A 21,006-nucleotide genomic window follows, 5' to 3' on the forward strand; every position below is an offset into this window, starting at 1 on the left:
TTTTAGCAATACTATCAACTACCTTGACTTGTCATTTTAGAACACTACATCTAACAGCTACAGAATTCAGATTCTTTTTAGGAGCCCATTCTTCGAGATATGCTGCTGGGCATAATTCTCAATAAATTTCTAAAGATTTAAATCTAACAGTATTTTCCCTGTCCATGACAAAATTAATTAGAATTCAGTAGCAATAAAATATTTAGAAAAACTCCAAATATTTGGAAACTAAACAATACAGCTTTATTCGTAATATCCCATATCTGGAAAGAACACAATGTTCATCAACTGGAGACTGAGAAAACAAATTGTGGTATACTTATACAACTGAGTATTACTTACTGATTAAAAAAGAATAAACTATATGCATACATTCAACAAACATGGATGAAAACGACAAAAATATTTTGTTGAGGGGAAGAAGCTGGACATAAAGGAGTACATATCATTATGATTTTATATATAAGAAGTTTAAGTACTGGAAAAACCAAGCTAGTGCGACGGAAATCAAAATAGTGGCTGAGAATGGAGACTGGTTTCTAGGTAGCATTAAAGAACCTTCTGGGGTGATGGAAATGTTCTATATTTTGTTTGCAGTGGTGGTTTCATCGTTGTACACATATGAAAATGCACTAAGCTATATACATTTAAGATCTATGCATTTCACAGCAGCTAAACTTTACCCAATTTAAAAAACCTTTAAGGTACAGGCAACTAAAAAAAAAAAAAAAAAAAGGAAATAATTAAACAATAAAATAAGGAGTCAGGGCTTCCCTGGTGGCGCAGTGGTTGAGAGCCCGCCTGCTGATGCAGGGGACACGGGTTCGTGCCCCGGTCCAGGAAGATCCCACATGCCACGGAGCAGCTAGGCCCGTGAGCCATGGCCGCTGAGCCTGTGCGTCCACAGCCTGTGCTCTGCAACAGGAGAGGCCACAACAGTGAGAGGCCCACGTACCGCAAAAAAAAAAAAAAAAAGTCAATTTTAGATGTGAAGAGCTCCTTAAATATGCGCTATATCATCAACATAGAAGAAGCAATTCCCTGAGCACAACAAAAGAAAACTTACATACATTTAATAATTATATACTAGTAAAGTTAAGGTCACTATAATAATAACACTCAAAATAAAAATTATATGATTAAATTTGTAATGGTTTCATAGCTAAATGTTAATTTTTTTGTTACTATTTATTTCTCATTTTAGAGTCAACAATAAAAAAATAAATTCAAATAAACTGAACACATCCAAACCACCTAATTTAATTCAATTTCAAACAAGGTAATGGACCTTTTAAAATTATACTGGGTAAGGGCTTCCCTGGTGGCACAGTGGTTAAGGATCCGCCTGCCAGTGCAGGGGACACGGGTTCGAGCCCTGGTCTGGGAAGATCCCACACACCTCGGAGCAACTAAGCCCACGTGCCACAACTACTAAAGCCCGTGCACCTAGAGCCCGTGCTCTGCAACGAGACGCCACCGCAACGAGAAGCCACCGCAACGAGAAGCCCGCGCACTGCAATGAAGAGTAGCCCCCACTCACCGCAACTAGAGAAAGCCCACATGTAGCAACAAACACCCAACGCAGCAAAAAATAAATAAATAGATTTATTAAAAAAAAAATTATACTGGGTAAAAAGTTGAGGTCTTTTCTTTTTGGTTAACAATAACAGAAGTAAAATGAAACTCCTGGGGCCAAAGACAGCAGTCTGGTATAGTGGTTATATCAACCCTTTTCTAAAAAATTGAGATGCCTGGGTCCTACCCTCAGAGTTTCCAATTCTCCACACCTAGGCTGGAGTTGGGCAGCATTATCTTTAAAATGAGTTTTAAGTACTTAGAATAGTGCTTGGCACATAGTAAATGATAATAAATGTTCGTTATCATTATTTTCTATCAATAAACACCTATCTTATAATGAACGGGGCACACAATTGACTAAACGTTGGTAATTATTTGAGCAACCTTGATAAAACGTTCTTTAAATGCAGTTTTAAAATTGAGACTAGAAAGTGTTATTTCTAATCTTAAGAAACTGTTTGAGTTCTATTGTAGATAACATATATACATTTTTAAGGAGAAATTTGAGTAGTTATGTACTAGGAAATAAAAATGATACTATTGGGAGAATGGAATTAAATGTTAAAAGTGAGACTAAAACACAAGAAACAAGCACGTTATGTAATTTGTACTCAGCATATGTTTGTTAAATAAAGAAATGTTAGCTGGAGGAGAATGTAAAACAGCCTTTATTTCACTGTGAACTAGATGAATGAAAAATGCCTCTTTTGGTTACTGACCAGGCCACATTCATAATTTTTTACGTTATTTTTCTCCCATTTCCGCTTAGAATCTGGAGTTCTGGATTATAAAACACAAAATTTTCAATACAGTTTACCTTCAATAAGTACTATAAATAAGTATTTTTAGCTCTTAGACATTCAAACTCAAGATTTCCTCCTACGGTGGAAAATGAGTTCAAGATGAAGGTTACCATTTGTAATTAATTATGATGTGCAAATTTTCACATATGGTACTAATCTTTTGATTTATTCAAGAAGTCAATTTAATTAGTTCCTTGGGAAATATAAAAAGTTATGTCCAAAGGAATATTAAGTAAATGTTAAGTAAAAACAGCTGTTATCCTCAACTTTATATCATTAAGGGATTTAGTAACTTGAACAAAAAATATTAATTCTGATTTATCAGTAATCAATTCAAATGTTTCTGTGTCTCAAGATTACATGTAATTATAAAGTTTACTTACCATTTTTCAATAATATCCCAAGTACAGTACTGTTCTAAGTTATTTTAAGTAGAAATATGTTCATAGCTACTACAAATGAAAGTTCAAGTTCACATCAATTGACTGAGAACCCAGTGGGAGGACACAGTGGTTTCTAATCCACTAGAGGAAAGGAGAAGAAAGCAAGGGGGAAAAAAAATCCAGAAAGGAAAAATTTTAAAATGTAGATACCCTCTATTGCAAAGTCAATCCTAAGCTCTCGGTAGAAAACCCGGATCCAATGTCTTATTCAAAACTGTTTGAACCTTCCATGATCTGACCAGCCTACCCCATCTTTCTTTATCACACTCCCCCATGATCCATTCCTGTCATAAAAAGGGCATCTTCCAGTTCCTCAATAACTATTTTCCTTCTAGTTTCTGGGCATTCTTACATGCTGTTCCTTCTACAAAGAAAATTCCCTACACCATTTTGATTAATTTCTACTCAGGGAAGCATTTCCTGTCCCATAAATATGATTAAGCCCAACTGCTAACTGTTTTCATAACTCTTCTGTGTTCCTTTTATTTAAAAACTCTTCATATTCTATGATTACTATTTGTTTAATAGTGTCTTCCTCACTAGACTGCACTTTTATGAGTAGTAAAAGTATCTTTTATTTATAATTTATCACTGTATCTGAAATGACTAGCTAGAGTACTTAGGGCCTTGTACACAGAATGGCCTCAGTAAATAGTTCCTAACTGAAAGAAACAAGGAAGGGAAAGAGAAGGGAAGGGAAGGGAAGGAAGCAAGGGAGGAAAGAAAAAAGGGAAGGAAGGGGATGGAAAAAAAACAGGAAACAAGAAGAGAAAAAAGGGGAAGAAAAGGAAGAATGGCTGGAAAGACTGATTATCTGTAGAACAGGAGTCTACTCTCATATCCCTTCACACTCCTTGTAGAATTTAAGACCATGGAAAGAATTCTAAGATAAAGATCAGAAGAGAAATGGTAGTTAGTGTGATTCTTGTGTTATAACATATTTACTCTACCTTTTCACTAATCATGATTTTGATTCACAGATCCCTGGCTCTGGAAGATTCTAATAGAGCTTTTTGTGACATACAGTAAGCTCTCTGATCCCAAGATACCTATATTTTCTTCACAGGTTTCTATTTCTGGGCTCCAAATTAAATTTAACCTTGAATAAGCAAATGAAAAATAATATCTATCACAATAGAGAAATTTCCTTTTCACAGATTAAAAACTCTGATTAACATCATGAACAATTATTTACTATGTGCTAGTCATTTATCTTGTATCATAACACACAATATATCTTATTTAATTTTCACAACAATCCGGGATATACTGTCCACACATTTTTACAAAAAGCTATCAAAGAGAGGAAGTGAGGTTAGAACGCAGGTGTAGCTTCAGAGGCCTGCTCTTGACCAACAATGCCTCTTTTGTATACCTTATGGCAATAGAGAAAATTCTGAATTCCAGAATACTGCCTGATGATTAACAAATTTTTAGATGAGACCTATTAACCATAACCCTTGTACCTTAACACCTTGGGGCCTGCAAGGAGAAACAATGCCGACATTCCTTGAAAGGAAACTGGAGTAATACCTGCTATTGTGAGGCTGCAAGGGAACAGCTACCTTGAGCTGTTCCAATGTCAATACTTCCATGAGAACTGGGAACATCTATGCTTTTTTTAATTTTCTCAGACAGCTCTCAATTCATCACCTCCCTGGTCAATGCAATTCAACTTCTGAGGGCTTACTGTATTAAAACTCAAGTGCTCTCACCTTTAAACTGAATGTGTCATTTATGTAAGACAAAAGATAATTAACAATGTGTGAACCTCATTTGCATCTTAATTCAAATAAACTTTTAAAAAATTTGACATTTATGAAATAATTAGAAATTTGAACAATGAAGATTAAGGAATTCATGTTTTAGAAAGTGGTAACAATTTGTATTATGGCTCTGTTTAAAATAAGAGTATATTTATCTTTTACAGATATATATTAAAGAACAAAACACAACCACCATCCCCACTTAAAAAAAAAGTTAACTTGTGGAGGTTTTGCCTATTGGTGTGTTAATAGTGGTCTTTATTACTTTAAATTAACAGTGTCTTTATAAGATTGAAAAGCTAATGAAAAAATGAAAAAAAAAATTGGTCAAGTATCCATGTAGTTTATCACCAAATATAAACTCTGGATGACAGGTTACATTTAAAATTTTTTCCAGATGTTTGACATAGTATTGCGATGCCTTAGGTCAGGGGTCCTCAAACCCCGGGACACGGACCGGTATCGGTCCACGGCCTGTTAGTAACTGGGCCGCACAGCAGGAGGTGAGCAGCAGGCAAGCGAGCGAAGCTTCATCTGCCACTCCCCATCACTCGCGTGACTGCCTGAACCATCCCCACCGGCCCCCACCAGTGGAAAAATTGTCTGCCACGAAACTGGTCCCTGGTGCCAAAAAGGTTAGGTAGGGACCACTGCCTCAGGTAATAATATGTGACTGGAAGTATAATTGCACTCTTTCATTTTCTTGTGAGCTAAATCACTCAAAACATAATATTTTGTGTTTACAGCAAGTGCCCTAAGTCAATTAGAAATACCCCTCATATTTTTTGGGAATATTTATTCAGATCATCTGATCTAAAAATGGCAAATAATATGTAGTTATTTTAATCAAAGAGATCAAACCACCTATTTACCTAGCCCCAAAAACCCACCATAGTTTATAAGTTGTCAATAAATAAAAGATTTTATAAGAAAGCCTTGAGTTATACTGAATAGGAACAGTATTAACATCATTAAATTAAATCTGCAACAATGTTACAATTTTTTGTATTGTGTTACATATTTTAGAGACCAATTTAAAAAGGGAATAGTCAAGATCTTAAAAACACCACTGTTCTAATGCAAAAGTTTAAAAAAGAAAAAGTCCTGTCATAGGAAGATTAACGTAAAAATAAAAAAGAAATAGAAGAAAATGGTAGTTTTTAGTTAAGAATGGAAAACCTTTAACTACAAACTTAAATCAGAAAGTAGTTAAGGCTTGTACCAAAATAAAAAACAAACAAACAAAATCCCATAAAAACCTCTAAATTAGCAAAAAAGTAATGCCAAAAAAGGTACTCTAGTCACGCCAAAAGCCGTTTTCCATTCTGCTTTTCCATAAATAAGTTAAAAAAAATTTTTTTTAACTCAGTGAGTCATATAGAATGGAAATATCTGAACATTCAGGTCCCATGAAAGCTCTGGAAACTTACTTCAGTTTTTCCTCTTCACTCAATGTCTTCCACAGTTCTTCAATTTGTACTGTTGCATCTTCCAAACTGGTCTTGGAATTGTCTGTGAGAAACTGAGCACGATGATCTTGAACAAAAAGGGCACTTGCTGACATGGGTTTCTTGATTACTCGATTGCTAATTAAATCATAAGCTGTAAGCTGTCCAGATTTGTTATCTACCACATTTGATTTTTTGTTATAGGAACTTTCATTCAAATTCTTCTGTTCAGGACTTGGGTGGTTATTATTATTACTTACTTTACATGCTAAACTCTCTTGAGGTACTAAAATTTTCACAGGTTCAATGTTTTCTCCTCTTGAATCTTTAAGTACATTTCCCTTGCTCCAGTCATCTACACAAATTTCCAAAGACTTCTCAGGAACTGCTTCTTCCTCATTCTCCCCACTCTCATCTATATGGCCTTTACTGCCATTTTCTGATTGGGCTTGCTTAACAGAACCTACAAAACAAACTTCACTATATTCCTTTTGGGTGTCCTCACATGATAAATTATTCATTGGAATCTCCTGAAATGTATTCCCACTGTTCTTATCAATGCTAGAATTTTCACTATTAAAATGATCATCACAATGGTCACCAATATGCATATGATGATTCAAACAATAATTAGTGTTTTGCCCGGATTTATCATTATGCACATCATTCTGGAAAGGAATGGCTGAAGTATCAACATTTGGATAATTATTTCCAGATGTTTCCATCGTAGTAAAAAGCACATCTGTTTCTGTTGTTTTACTAACAACCATGTCATCTGAGGAAACATCTGTTTTATTACTTTCATAAGAATTTGTACTAGTTAGTGATCCATAATAAGTTGTCATCAGATTTTCAAGAGCAATCAACACAGATTCCTAAAAATACAAATTAACAAATGTTAGAGGAAATTATGAAAATAATATTAAAAAATCTACAGAAACAAGCATATCTTTTTCATATGAAAATGGTTAGGACTGCATAAATTTGTAAATAGCATAAATACAAAAAAAATCTGAAAAAGATTACCTTATTCTGTAATAATACTTGACTTTTATCTGGTGTTAAATTCACATCTACATCAGCTGTAGGAACATCAATTTTCAGAAAGAAAATGGGATACAAGCGAGTAGATTCCTTTAGGCATTTCAGATTGTAATAATGTCGGATTAGCTAGAAATACATGTAATAGTGAAAGACAAAAAAAAAAGACATAAAAAAAGATAGTATTGCCATCTTTAAAATACCACCAAAAGAAGCATATTTAACTGAGAAACTGAGTGGATGTAACTGCTTATTAGGAAAAGTAGTATCTAAATAGTAATGCTCATTTAGAGGCTTTGAACTTACATAAAGCACAAGCATTCATTAAGAAGTACAAATATCCAATGCAACTGGCTTCATGGTTAAAAGATCATAGCGTCATGGATGTTTTGAAAGTCCTGGGTTCAAATCCAAATTGTGTTACTTCCTCGTTATGTGGTCTAAGATAGTCACAAACATTTCAGTCTCTTCACTATAAATAAGGATAATAATTCACCGCAGAACTGTTGTGAAGAGTCATATGTAAGGTACCTAGCACAATGCTTAATAAATGATATTGTATCTATTTTTCCTTTTCCTTATTTTGGAACAAATTCTTAGAAGTAGTCCTTATAAGAAGCTGACAAGTGACAGAGTTTTTATTTCTGATCCAAGTGATACCTTTTCTTAAAAAGATTACCTTTAATATATCTTTTTGGTGTACTGGTCGACTGTTTATAAAGATGAAACTCCTTTCTGGGGTCGAAAGACTTGTGAAAGAGTGGTCTGCATCATGCTTTGGAAGAAATCCACTTAGATAAATCTATAATTGTAATAAATAATTACAGAATTGATATGCAATGTCAATGATAAATGTGATTCCATGGGTCTGGCTATATACAATACATTAAGAGGTATAAAAAAATTGAGACTTCCCTGGTGGCTCAGTGGTTAAGAATCCGCCTGCCAATGCAGGGGACACAGGTTCGAGCCCTGGTCCGGGAAGATTCCACATGCTGCAGAGCAACTAAGCCCGTGCGCCACAACTACTGAGCCTGCGTGTCACAGCTACTGAAGCCCGCACACCTAGAGCCCGTGCTCTGCAACAAGAGAAACCACCACAGTGAGAAGCCCGCGCACCACAATGAAGAGTAGCCCCCACTTGCCCCAACTAGAGAAAGCCCGCACGCAGCAATGAAGACCCAACACAGCCAAAAATTAAAAAAATGAAAAAAAATAATAAAGTAAAAAAAATTAAAAAGCCTAAATAACACTGTATATATTTTTTAAAAGGTATAAAAAAATTAACAAACAAATGGATTTCGATCTTAAGGTCTAAAGAGCCATATATTTCCTGATAACCATGTCATGAGCATTAACCTTAAATAAATTACTGAAGCGTGTTAAATTGGTGTTCTCAGCCTCTGACTCTCCCTTTTTGCAATTCTATTTTAAGGAAAAACTGGCATTCATGAGAGTTTCACCAACGGCCATATGTCTTATTGTCATAGGACATACAGCATAAATACTGCTCTTTGCTCAACCTGATCTTCTTTCTGTCTTCTAAAAATTTCTTTCCTCATATTGTGACTTTCCTCTGGCTCTTTATCCTTTTCTTTTCAGCAACCGTTTTCTGTAAAGAAGTGGCTGTTTCTATCTTTATTCTGAGTATGCTATGAAGTCAATCTGACTGGGTTTTCATTACTGAGGGAAAATAAAAAAATCTTTTACTCTTTGATACATTGCAGCGTTGTACTTTATCTTCATTTTTGTTTAGAGAACTACTTTACAAATGTTTGAAGAGGGAGAAAATAAAGAAGAATCCTAGAAAAAATACCAGCGAGAAGATTGATTGATTTAGGGAACAGAAGGCAAGGAAAATGCTCCTACTTTTACTTTTAAAGATAATACAGAGGATTGTTAGGAATACCGGATAGAGCCAGACTGACATGATTTAAATCCTAGCTCTACTACTAGTGTGATCTTGGTCAAATTATTCAAAATACAGGCCTATAATAATCTCTTATCTGAAACAACCGGCATCAGCTGTTTTATTAACCTGTTAAGAAACAGTAATAATGGGAAAATTTCAGCTTAGGTTTAGAAAAGCAAGAGTGTCAGTGGGGGTGCTATTTTTAGTTAAGCAGAAACCATGAGGCAACGTATCCTGCAGGCTGCCACCTATGTCTACAGCTATCCCTGCCCTTGGAAATAAGTGCTTAAGGAGATGCAGTACCAATTTTAGAACACTAAGCGCATTACCATCACAGTGCCAAACTGTGCCAATTAAAAAAAGTTAATAAATAAACCTAGATAATCCATTATAAAATGAAAATACTTAACTGTAAAACTTAACAAGACTTATAAATGGTTGTATAATTTACCAAGTAACATAAGACCCTTCTTAAAGCACTTGCTGAGCATCAGGGAGAGCCTGTTTAGCTTCTGAAAGACTTATTGGGCTTGTTGATGGAAAAAAAATACCCAGAATAGGGAAGAATGAAGATTAAAATGAAGAAAAAATTGGTAATATTGCTAGTGTTTTCCTTCCACACCATCTTGGCTGGCCACTGAATAAATAATATTACTTCCAAATATGGAGCTTTAAAAATGGCTTAAGACAACCTTAAGAACTAACAAGCTGTAAGTTATATGGAATAGTAAAATCAAATGGCAAAGTCTTATAAAATGCTATAAGAAGTGAAAATCCTGGCTTCCCTGGTGGTGCAGTGGTTGAAAGTCCGCCTGCCGATGCAGGGGACACGGGTTCGTGTCCCGGTCCGGGAAGATCCCACATGCCATGGAGCGGCTGGGCCCGTGAGCCATGGCCGCTGGGCCTGTGCGTCCGGAGCCGGTGCCCCGCAACGGGAGAGGCCACAACAGTGAGAGGCCCGCATACCACAAAAAAAAAAAAAAAAAAAAAAAAGTGAAAATCCATCTAGTTCGAGTGAAGAAAAATGTCTGTAAGAGGACAAATCAGTGCAACAAAATAAAAAATTAGACAGACCTTGTAAGATTCTATACCCAACTATTAACTAAATAGCAAAACAAAAATCAAAGGCAAAATATAAACAAATAATTCTCCCCTGATTGTCCTTCAGCTATGGACCCCTCTCTCCTTCCCTTCATCTCCAATATTCTATAATCTGGCTTCTACCTCAGTGACCAACTCCAATGGACACTTAGTTCTACCCTTACCTGACTCTCTACAGACCCTGATACCAATGACAACTCTCTACTTTGGGAAGCATGACACTGCTTCAGCCTTCTCTTTCTGTTTCCTCTCTGACACTTCCTCTTTAGTATGGTTTGCTGGTTTCTCTCTCTTTGCTTACAGTCTATAATGATGATGGTCCCCTTGAGTTTCATCATCAGATCCTTTTTTCTTGCTCTCTACTCTCCCTGAGTAATTTCATTCCCATCTATACACATACACCAGTGACGCTAAGATACAGATGTAGAACCTTTATTTCTTTCATCCCCAAATGCTTACTATCTTTAACTAGCTGTCACACAAATCTTCTCAATCTCACCACATTCAAAACTCGATAAAATATTTAAGCTCACTTCTACCCTGCTGTCCAACTAGCTCCTCCTGTATTCCTTTACCATGATAAACAGCCCTGCCCCCTACCCAGTTTCTCAAACCCATCTCTTCTTCTCTGCCCCGATTCTGCTGAAGTAACCTTGACGTTCTCCTCTTTCGGTAAACCTCTAGAACCCTATGGGATTTATGTTTCTAAAGTAAAAATTTAAGTACTTCTGATCAGGATAGTGGAATAAATTCACAACTTATTAATAATTCCCTTCTCTCCATCCCAACTGCGAATACATAGCAGTGATAGATAAAATAAATTCTTACAAAAATTTTTAAAGACCTAACCGTTTAAAAATAAGACAAAGGAACTACAAACATAAAGATGTTATGAATGCTAAACATAACAGGGAGTGATGGCTGAAATCAAAAGCCCTTATGTGCTCTATGATCAGAAACCAGCTGTATCAGAAAAAAAATTGTAACGATGTGTGATTATGGATGTAACTAGACTTACTGTGGTGACCACCTCACAATGTATATACATATAACAAATCATAACATTGTACACTTGAAACTAATATGTCAACTGTATATCAATTAAAAAGAAAAAAAGAAACCAGCTGGTCAATTGGAAATTCAATTCTGGTATGGAAATAAGGACAGAAAACACATATAGTTAGGGGATTTAAATCAGTCTTTCCCTTTGAAATGGGCAAATTTCTCCTCCCACACCCACAAATGTTTAAAAAATGCTGTGACCACTGTTTGGAGCTGCTTGCAAGGATCACCAGAAAGAACAGAGACAACTCCAAAACCAAAAATAAAGTTAAGCCAAGTCAGCTAGGAAAAAGGGTCTGCAAAATATTGTCAGGATGAAAGGCATGAACTACTAATATTAATACCTAGTTTTGAATTGGAGCTGGGAGAGCAGTGGTATCTGCCAAACTACGGGAAGGGAGGGGAAAGTGGGAGGGAAAAACAAAACAATAAATCTGCATTCAAAGTGATTTTGTAAATTAAAATTTCAAAGCATATAAAATGGCAGAGAATGAGAGAATATTCTCTCAGGAATAAAAATGATAGAGCAATATGAAAATGACTGAAATTAGTATGTGTACCATGCTTTCAAAAGAGTAAATAAAAAACCATTATTATTAAAAAAAAAAACCCAGAAGATAAAGAAATCAAAACTGGTAGCTATAAATCAAGTTTAGAAGAAAGAACAGAAAAGTAGATATTGTTTTGGGAATAAAAATCAGGCAGCACTGAGGAATTCACCCAGAACTTAGCATGGATTGATGCAGAGCTATCAAAGAGAAGATAGATGTCAAAACAAACAAACAAACAAAAAAACCAACTTGAGGAGTTCCATCAAACCAACAAAGCCACACTGGGAAACTCCATAAGAAATGCCACCACAGCAGTGGTGCAGCTGGGATCACCATCCATAATTAGGAGATTCTTCCCATATGGAGTTGCTATATAGATAAGAAAGGGACCCTCAACATTACAGAAACAGATATTATGAAGATTTTCTGCACCCAAGGTTCCCAATGACTTATGCATCTGCCACCCCAGTCCCGTGAAGGGCCTTGGTGGCCAAGTTTCACAACTTGAATGTATGTAATGAGGACAAAAGTGAGGTGAGAGGGGCAACCATTAGCAGTTGGTAAACAACTTAAGATTGATTTTGGCTAGGAATGAGAATGGGTCAAGGAAACTCTGAAAGCCCAGAAAGCATGGAATAGTGATGGGTAGCTGGTGGCAACATAAATACAATATCCATTTAGACACACAGTGCATGAACAAAAGAGAGATTTGGTTAGATGATCATTCTCACCAGGGAGACACTCAAAAGTCTGTCCTTCTGACAGCCCACCGAAGTGGTACTACTCAGCAACACATAGTTTCCAAGTACCCTCATTCCCCCATGCAAGAATAACCACGTGAAGGTGCAGCAAAGTTTTGGTATCTGTCAAAGATTACCAGCAGCCCTTGTACAATTCTACTCAAGATAAAATTTAAAAATCAATGGACATGGGGCTCACTGGTGGTGCAGTGGTTAAGAATCCGCCTGCCAATGCAGGGGACATGGGTTCAAGCCCTGGTCCAGGCAGATCCCACATGCCACGGAGCAACTAAGCCCGTGAGCCACAGCTACTGAGCCTGCGCTCTAGAGCCCGTGAGCCACAACTACTGAGCCCACATGCCACAACTACTGAAGCCCCACGCCTAGAGCCCGTGCTCCACAACGAGAAGCCACGGCAACGAGAAGCCCGTGCACCGCAAGGAAGAGTAGCCCCCGCTCGCCACAACTAGAGAAAGCCCGCACGCAGCAACAAAGACCCAATGCAGCCAGATAAAATAAAAATAAAATAATGAAATAAATTTATTGAAAAAAATCAATGGACATGCACAGATCTGGCAACATATCTCAATACAGATCAAAGAAAAGAAATCCAAACTGCAGGAATGACTCATGTTCCAATCACACATGGAATCATAACTAACCAAGGTCTAAATCAGTGCTTTTCCTACTTGAATATGCACTCGGAGACCGCATTAAAATGCAGATTCTTGGGCTTCCCTGGTGGTGCAGTGGTTGAGAGTCCGCCTGCCAATGCAGGGGACATGGGTTCGTGCCCCCGTCCGGGAAGATCCCACATGCCGCGGAGCAGCTGGGCCCGTGAGCCATGGCCACTGAGCCTGCGCGTCCGGAGCCTGTGCTCCGCAGCGGGAGAGGCCACAACAGTGAGAGGCCCGTGTACCTCAAAAAAAAAAAAAAAAAAAGTGCAGATTCTCATTCAGTATGTCTGGGATGAGGCCTGAGATTCTTCACCTAACAAGCTTCCAAGTAATGCCAATGCTGCTGGTCTTCAGACCAAACTATGACAGGTAGAATCTCTAAAGCACAACACCACAGATATCATGTCTGGATCTCCTGTCACAAGCTTCCTGGGTTACCAGCATAGGCAACAAAGTTCCAGGAAGCCACAGGGAACCCAGGGGAATTTAGACAGTACCCTTATTATCCCAAAGTTCCAGGAAGCCACAGGGAACCCAGGGGAATTTAGACAGAACCCAGGGGAATTTAGACAGTACCCTTATTAAAATTACCCTTATTACCCTTATTACCCTTATTAGACAGTACCCTAACAAGCTTCCAAGTAATGCCAATGCTGCTGGTCTTCAGACCAAACTATGACAGGTAGAATCTCTAAAGCACAACACCACAGATATCATGTCTGGATCTCCTGTCACAAGCTTCCTGGGTTATCAGCATAGGCAACAAAGTTCCAGGAAGCCACAGGGAACCCAGGGGAATTTAGACAGTACCCTTATTATCCCAAGTCAGCCACCATGACCAGTCCAAGGTGGCACTAGTGCCTAAACTATTAAACAACTATTTAGAGAGCTCTGAAAAATAGAACCCATGTCAGATCATGGCCACTAAGGGTGGCCTGAATTGTTCCTCAGGAGAGAGAACTCTTAACACATTAATTGAGCACAAGCTCCCATCCAAGACTCCAATAAGATGATTATTAAGAACTCAATACTGCAAAAAAGGATAGGAGGGGAACTAGTAGCAGAAAAGAGATTGCAACAAATTATAAAAAAGAAAAGGAGAACAGAGAAGTCATAGTAATATATACTCCATATAAGCTTTCAACTTTTAGAATGAATCTTCAAATAAAAGATGATTACATAATTAAAATTCTTCCAACAAACAAAAGATGGTTACATAAGAAAACAGGTTATTAAGCTATATAACATGAAAGTGGAGCTGACATGACTGAGAGGGAGAAGAGCAGGTAGAAGTAAGATTGGGAGTGTTAATAACCTCATCCAATATTATTGGGACTGAAGAAGACTGTCTGAAGCTGACAGATCAAGAAAATAAAGCTGGAATACATACATCTAGGATGGAAAAGGGAAAACAAAGGTAAGAGAGCTCAACTTCTTTTCTTTCATTGTAGAAAGTAAACAGATGAAGATTCTAAATTGAAAATCACTTAAAAAATTAATGTAGCCACGATACTTAAAATTAAACAATAAACAGAAAAGATAAAAACAGGAAGCAGGGCTGGGAAGAGAGGTTTAATATGAGCTCTGTGCATATTTTCTTTTTGTACCTTATACACATACTTCGTTAAAATTTTAAAAGAAAAACTTCTTGCAACCCCAACCCCACAAAAAGGAAATAATTTAACAGTTTCATTGGTAAATTAGAATTATTAAAGAACATTTTTGTTGTATACCTGAGATTCTTCAGAGTGGTACTGAAAGGGTTCCATGTTGCCCATAACAGCAGTCCCCAGAACAGACATGAGAGCCATTTTATGATCTGATACTCTAGTTTTCTGCCAAATAATTGCCTAGGGACAAAATAACACAGACAACTTTTGACACAATTTGGATTTAGTAAACTCAAGTACTTATATAAATTATTGCTATATTTAGCATTCATCCCTAGCTTATATTTTCTGCATCATTTATAAGATATGTATGTCTGACAGAACTCCATTTCCAAATTTTAGTAGCTATATATGCTGCAGTGTAGAATCTATTTTAATTCCCCTTAACCTCAATTTTCTTCTCTCTGTAACATGACTAAGAATAATTATCTCCCTGAGTTGTTGGAAGATGAAAATATATGATGTAGGCAAACACATAGGCAGTGTCTGGCATAAAACAGTTTCATTAAATATTAATTCTCTCCCCTCTTCTAATCCTAAACTTCAGAGTATATACTTCAGAGTATATTTAAATTAAATCGCTACTCCAAGTAAAGTATTACTGTTTTATTGAAGACAGACACCTATGCTCTAAGATTTCTGTAAATAGTCAAACTGGTATAAAAATTTAGGATAATGCATGCTTTTTAAAATTACCTTTATAATTACCTTTTATACACAGAAAACTTTAAAAAAGCTAACTGAACCTTACAGACATAAAAGCTGAATAATGAGCTTGGATTTTTTTCACTGCAAGCATCCAGTAGGGTAGTTTAAGAGAAGCATAGTCCAGAGAGACTGCACCAAAGTTTGGCTGTGAAGTGTATGATCAGGTACCACATACTGAATTTTTTTCAGTTAATGAGGTCCAATTATAGTCAAATCTCTTGAGAAACCACCAATACAGACACATATCATTCATTCAACAAATATTCACTTAGAACCCCCTAAATCCTAAAGAAAATGTGTAAAGGGCTTAGGAGAAAACATCAACATTCAAGAGGCAGACAGAGGAAGAAGAGGAGACTGAAAAGGATTGGCCACAGAGGCAAGAAGAGTCACAGGACAGTATGGTGCATAGAACAAGGAAGTTTTTTTAAGAAGAAAGAAGTAGTTATGTGTGACCAGTGTTGAGAGACCAAGGTAAAAAAAGAGATGTGGCCACAGGATTTAGCAATCAGGAGGATGAGAGCAGTTCTCAGGAAGCAGAGTAAACGAAGCCAAATTTTACTTACTAGACAGTGACTATAGGGGGAACATATGAAAGAGACAGCTCTTTTAGGAAGTTTGGCTGTAAAGTGAAAGCAAACAGCAATAACTGGAGGCAGGTGGATCAAGGCAAGCCTTGATGACACACTTGAACAAAAAGCAGTGAGGGAAGAATGGGTATACAAACAAGTAGGTTTGTAGAATCAATGGAAGGAAGTTGAGAAAGTTCTCCTTTGTTCTCTCTTTCTCTCCCCCTCTTTTTTTTTGTAATGTAGAAAGGTTATTTGTTCCAAGTAAAAAGACATTGATTTAAATATTTGATTGTAGAGAAGGTTTAAAAGAGAGACACTCCGGCTAGATCAAAGGATCCTAGTCAAACAAATTCCTTAACATGACCAGGAACCTATGTAGGCAGGAAGAAGTACTAACAATATTATGTATAATAAAACGAAAGGGGAAGTACATGAATTCATGTTGTTCTCTAACTGGCATGTCAGGGGATAGCAGCGAAGTGCTGTTCTCTTCTGGACAAGATGACAATAGTCACTGACTCTGCTTCTTGATATGTATCATCTGTAAGCCACTTTTGTTTTTAGAATCTCAAAGACCAACCTGCTGGGGAAAACAGATAGTGTAACAACTGCTCAAGAAGAAAAATTGCCCAATATTTAGTGTAACAGGAAAACCTTTTACCTATTCCCAGGGTTTTATTAATACTAATCAAGTAGGAGTTACAATTTATGAAGAACTTACTTACTAGGCACTACTATTCTAGAAACCATTAATTTTCACAACCATTTCAGGCAGGTATTATTATCTCATTTTCCAGATGAGGAAACTGAGGCTCAGATTGATTTACCCAAAGAAACAGAGATATTAGATCATGGAATCATGATTCATACCCTAACCTTCTGGTTCCAAATTTTTACTTTGAACATCTCTCTCCTCTCTAGTCAAGGATAGTAATAAGTTACAGCCAACTTCAGACCCTAATTGGGAATTCTCAAATAGTGTCTCTGACAAACGCATTTTCATGTATGAGTATGTGATATGTTATGAAATCTCCAGTTGTTTGAGGGTATTAATACACTCTCAAGACAAAATTATTTTAAAAATTCATTTAAAGTTAAATAAATAATTTACCTTTAGAAGAGGGCAAGGAGAAGAATCGGGGTCTCCAAATCAAAGAAACCACACCAGAATAACAGAAATCCAAAAAAGACTGGGAGCTACTCTTATAGCATCCTGAAGTCAGAATATTTTTGAGAGTGCAGCTTGTCAGTACCAACCTTAACCGTATTATGCAGATCCTTATACCTAAGGATTTCTAAATTTCTGATAATTTTTATTTATTAATATTCATATAAATACAGATGTGCAGTAATTAGTCCCAGCAAAATGACAGAACTAGAATTTAGGTACTGTTCTGTCCTAGATGCCAACTTTTCACTGTCTATTGCTTTGAAAGTGATCTCAATTAGAAAAAAGGACCTAAAGTACATGAAATCAAATAGAAAAGTAAATTGTAAACAATTAAAAAATTAAGGTATAGGTTCAATGTGTATATTTCTAAAAATATTATGTTTTGGTAACTACATTTCCACTTAAAGGCCAATACGCTATTTAAAATTGGAACTGCTCCAGGAAACATGGGATGTCACATAAGTTTTTTTTTTTTTTGCGGTACGCGGGCCTCTCACTGTTGTGGCCTCTCCCGTTGCAGAGCACAGGCTCTGGATGCGCAGGCCCAGCGGCCACGGATCACGGGCCTAGCCGCTCCGCAGCATGTGGGACCTTCCCGGACCGGGGCACGAACCCGTGTCCCCTACATCGGCAGGCAGACTCTCAACCACTGCGTCACCAGGGAAGCCTCACATTTTTAATCTTTATTTCAGCACATATTATAATATATAAATGCTCTGGCTAAATTAAAATTTTTGGAGAAACTTCTAAATTTATTCAGCAAATATTTTACTGAACATCTACTTTGTACCAGATTCCATGCTAAAAGCTGGGAATACAAAGATAGAAGGACAAGGTTCCAGCTTTCAAGAAGCTAAAAATACCAAAGGAAAGTAAGGTATTAAAATAATTATAATGCATTATGAAAACCGCTAATACAAAACACAGCGGGAACACTGTAGAAGAAACCTAAGTCTACTCCACAGAGCAACTGCATGTACGGTGAGACTTGAAAGGAGTCTGCCACCCACAAATTATGGGAAGGGCATTCCTGACAGGTAGAAGAGCACATGCAAAGGTATGGAAGCATAGAAAATATGCCTTGCTGGAGATGAAGCTGGACAGATAGACAGGAACAAGATCATGAATGACCTAGCATATCACGCAAAGAAGTTTACAGTTTCTCTTATATGCAATGCAGAATCAATGTACAAATCTAACTGGGAAAATGCCATGATCAGATATGGATGTTAGATCTTTTGACCTTGAGGACTTTCTGTTAAGTGAGATAAGTGAGACAAAAACAAACACTGTATGACATCACTCATATGTAGAATCTAAGGAAAAACTCACAGAAACAGAGTAAAATTGGTAGTTACCAGGGCATAAGGGTTGGGGGGATAGGACAGATGTTATTTAAGAGTACAGACTTGCAATGAGTAGTAAATAAATCCTAGAGATGTAATGCACAGTACAGTGAATATAGATAATAATATTGTATTACAATCACCAAACTTGCTGAGAGACTAGAACCTAATTATTCCAACCAGTAAAAAGAAAAATTAGTTAATGTTATAGAGGTACAATTATTGCTACAATGGCAATCATATTATATTCAATAATACAGTAGCAAGTCAACATGTTATATACCTTAAATTTACACAATGTTTTATGTCAAATATATTTCAATAAAAAAAAAGAGATCTTTGGCAAGAATGATTTAGTGAGAATTGAAACTAAAGCAATATGGATTAAAAAATGTGACTGTAATAATCCAACTCAGAGATTCTCAACTTTTATTGAGGACACATAAAATGGATGAGATTCACATTTGCAAAATAGTCTCATAGACACTGACGACTGTGTGTTTTTCCTGGCACACTAGCTATAACACTATTGCTTTCTCTTCCACTCACAAAAATACAATGGAACGCAAGTCAGTAAAAGTGACATTTACAGGATTATTTATCTTATTTTTTTAAAGGTAAAACATTTGCAAACTTTGGTATCTTACTAATATTAACACTGTGGCTGAGAATCACTGGACTGGGTAACAGAACCAAGCACACTGCTAAGAGTAAAAGAAAACAGAGATAGACTAAAGGATATGAAACAGACTTGATGTGATTTTGTGACTCAGTGCATAGGGAGAGGAAGAAAAGGAGAAGAATCAGGAATGTGATTGAATCCTTGGTACCAATAACAGTGTCAAGTACTCAGAAGGGCCCAGTAAACGATTTGTTGAAGGAGTGAGCAAATGAATACTTTTTTCTAGAGAAAAGTAACCCTAGTGGAGTTGAAAACTAGCTCTTTATTTTTAAATATTAAGACTGCTGGTTCTCACACCACTACATGGGTTAGAAATTATAGTCTTTGTCTATTCCTTTAGGAAATCCAAAACAACTTTGCTTTTCCTTCTTTTCTTTAAAATAATAGTTTTATTCTGATAGAACTGACACATGATACAATTAAAGTATACAAGTATACAATTCAATGGTTTTTAGTATATTTACAGAGCTATGCAACTAAATCCCCACAGTTTAATTTTTTAAAACAATTTTATCATTGCAAAAAGAAACCCTGTACCCATTAGCAGTCATTCCCCATGTCCCTGCACCTTCACCTTATGCAATCACTAATCTACTGTCTCTATAAATTTCCCTACTTTGGGTATTTCATATAAATGGAATCATACGATACATAGTGAGTGGCTTGTTCACTTATAGCATAACTTTGTCAAGTTTTATCCATGCTGTATCAGTACTTCATTCTTTTTTTAAAATCCAGTTTTATTTAGCTACACAATGCTAAAGACTTTACAGACTATCTCAGGTGTATCTTACAGTAATGATACAATTTAATTTATTTTACACGAAAGGGTAAAACATAAAATATATGAATTTAGTTTTGAGTTTATAGTAAGGGAAGAAGCTAGCATAATTAATATTATATGATCTAAAGAAAAAATAGGAGCTAACAAATTCTGTAACTGAGTGTTAACTTGCATGAGATGATAGATTCTCCAGATGAGGGACTTTTATGCTGTTCAACTCAGAAATTTAGTGTCTGTCACATAACGAATATTATTTACATGTTTTAAAATGAGATGGATGTAGAAAGCCACCAGCTATATACTCCACTAATGATGATTCTAACTCAGCTCAGGTCACAGGAACTTCCAATATTCTCTCCCTTCTAGATGGAGGCTAGAAATAGGTGACTGAGGTTCTTTCCAATTTCTATAAACAGATACTGATAAAATGATTCCTACCAAAAAGTTACAAATAATACTGACAGCAGCAAGGCTCTTTGAAAGAAGATCATTTTGAATGACACTGCTTCCTAGTTCTGTTTATCTTTTTCAAGTGAATTTTGAGTCACTGCCTTTTTAACACTTCTGAACAATTTCAGCTTAGATATAATTTTTATGCAATGCCTCTGAATTCTGACCATTAAACACAATGTGTTTAGGTAAGAATCACATTAAGTCATTAGTGTGCTTCATTTCATTGGCATCTGGAATAGTCACTGATTAGCTGGGTTGACTGGTTTCATATGTAAAAATGTGCAGAGTTCCTTTTATCTTCATCGTCCATACTAGAAATTTTAAAGGCAAAAAAGCTATGCTCAAGTGATTTCAGGTTAAAACTGTGATTTCAAGTGATTTCAGAGTTTGGGCACTCAAACTTTAATCAAAGGCTCAATCTCCACATATTTATGTGCAAAATTCCAAAGTGATACTTATCAAATAAAGAAATCTTAATGTCCTATTAACAGCTATATA

At 36.4% G+C, this 21,006-nt stretch overlaps 1 protein-coding gene across 3 annotated transcripts in view; it reads right to left on the reverse strand.

The window, feature by feature from the left end:
* Nucleotides 1–21,006, reverse strand: part of PMS1 (PMS1 homolog 1, mismatch repair system component) — a 98,752-nt gene that overhangs the window by 19,393 nt on the left and 58,353 nt on the right. For 2 of the 3 annotated variants that reach the window (XM_082657918.1, XM_082657919.1), the window contains 4 exons: nt 14,856–14,972; nt 7,759–7,881; nt 7,065–7,208; nt 6,021–6,913 (listed from right to left, as the gene is read on the reverse strand). In XM_082657918.1, the coding sequence (XP_082514044.1) occupies nt 6,021–6,913; nt 7,065–7,208; nt 7,759–7,881; nt 14,856–14,972 (1,277 nt within the window). The remainder of the gene's footprint in view (nt 1–6,020; nt 6,914–7,064; nt 7,209–7,758; nt 7,882–14,855; nt 14,973–21,006) is intronic. The other variant, XM_082657920.1, reaches the window with a different exon arrangement.

The sequence above is a fragment of the Grampus griseus genome, assembly GCF_964374135.1.
Source record: "Grampus griseus genome assembly, chromosome: 7".
Classification (NCBI taxonomy): Eukaryota; Metazoa; Chordata; class Mammalia; order Artiodactyla; family Delphinidae; genus Grampus; species Grampus griseus.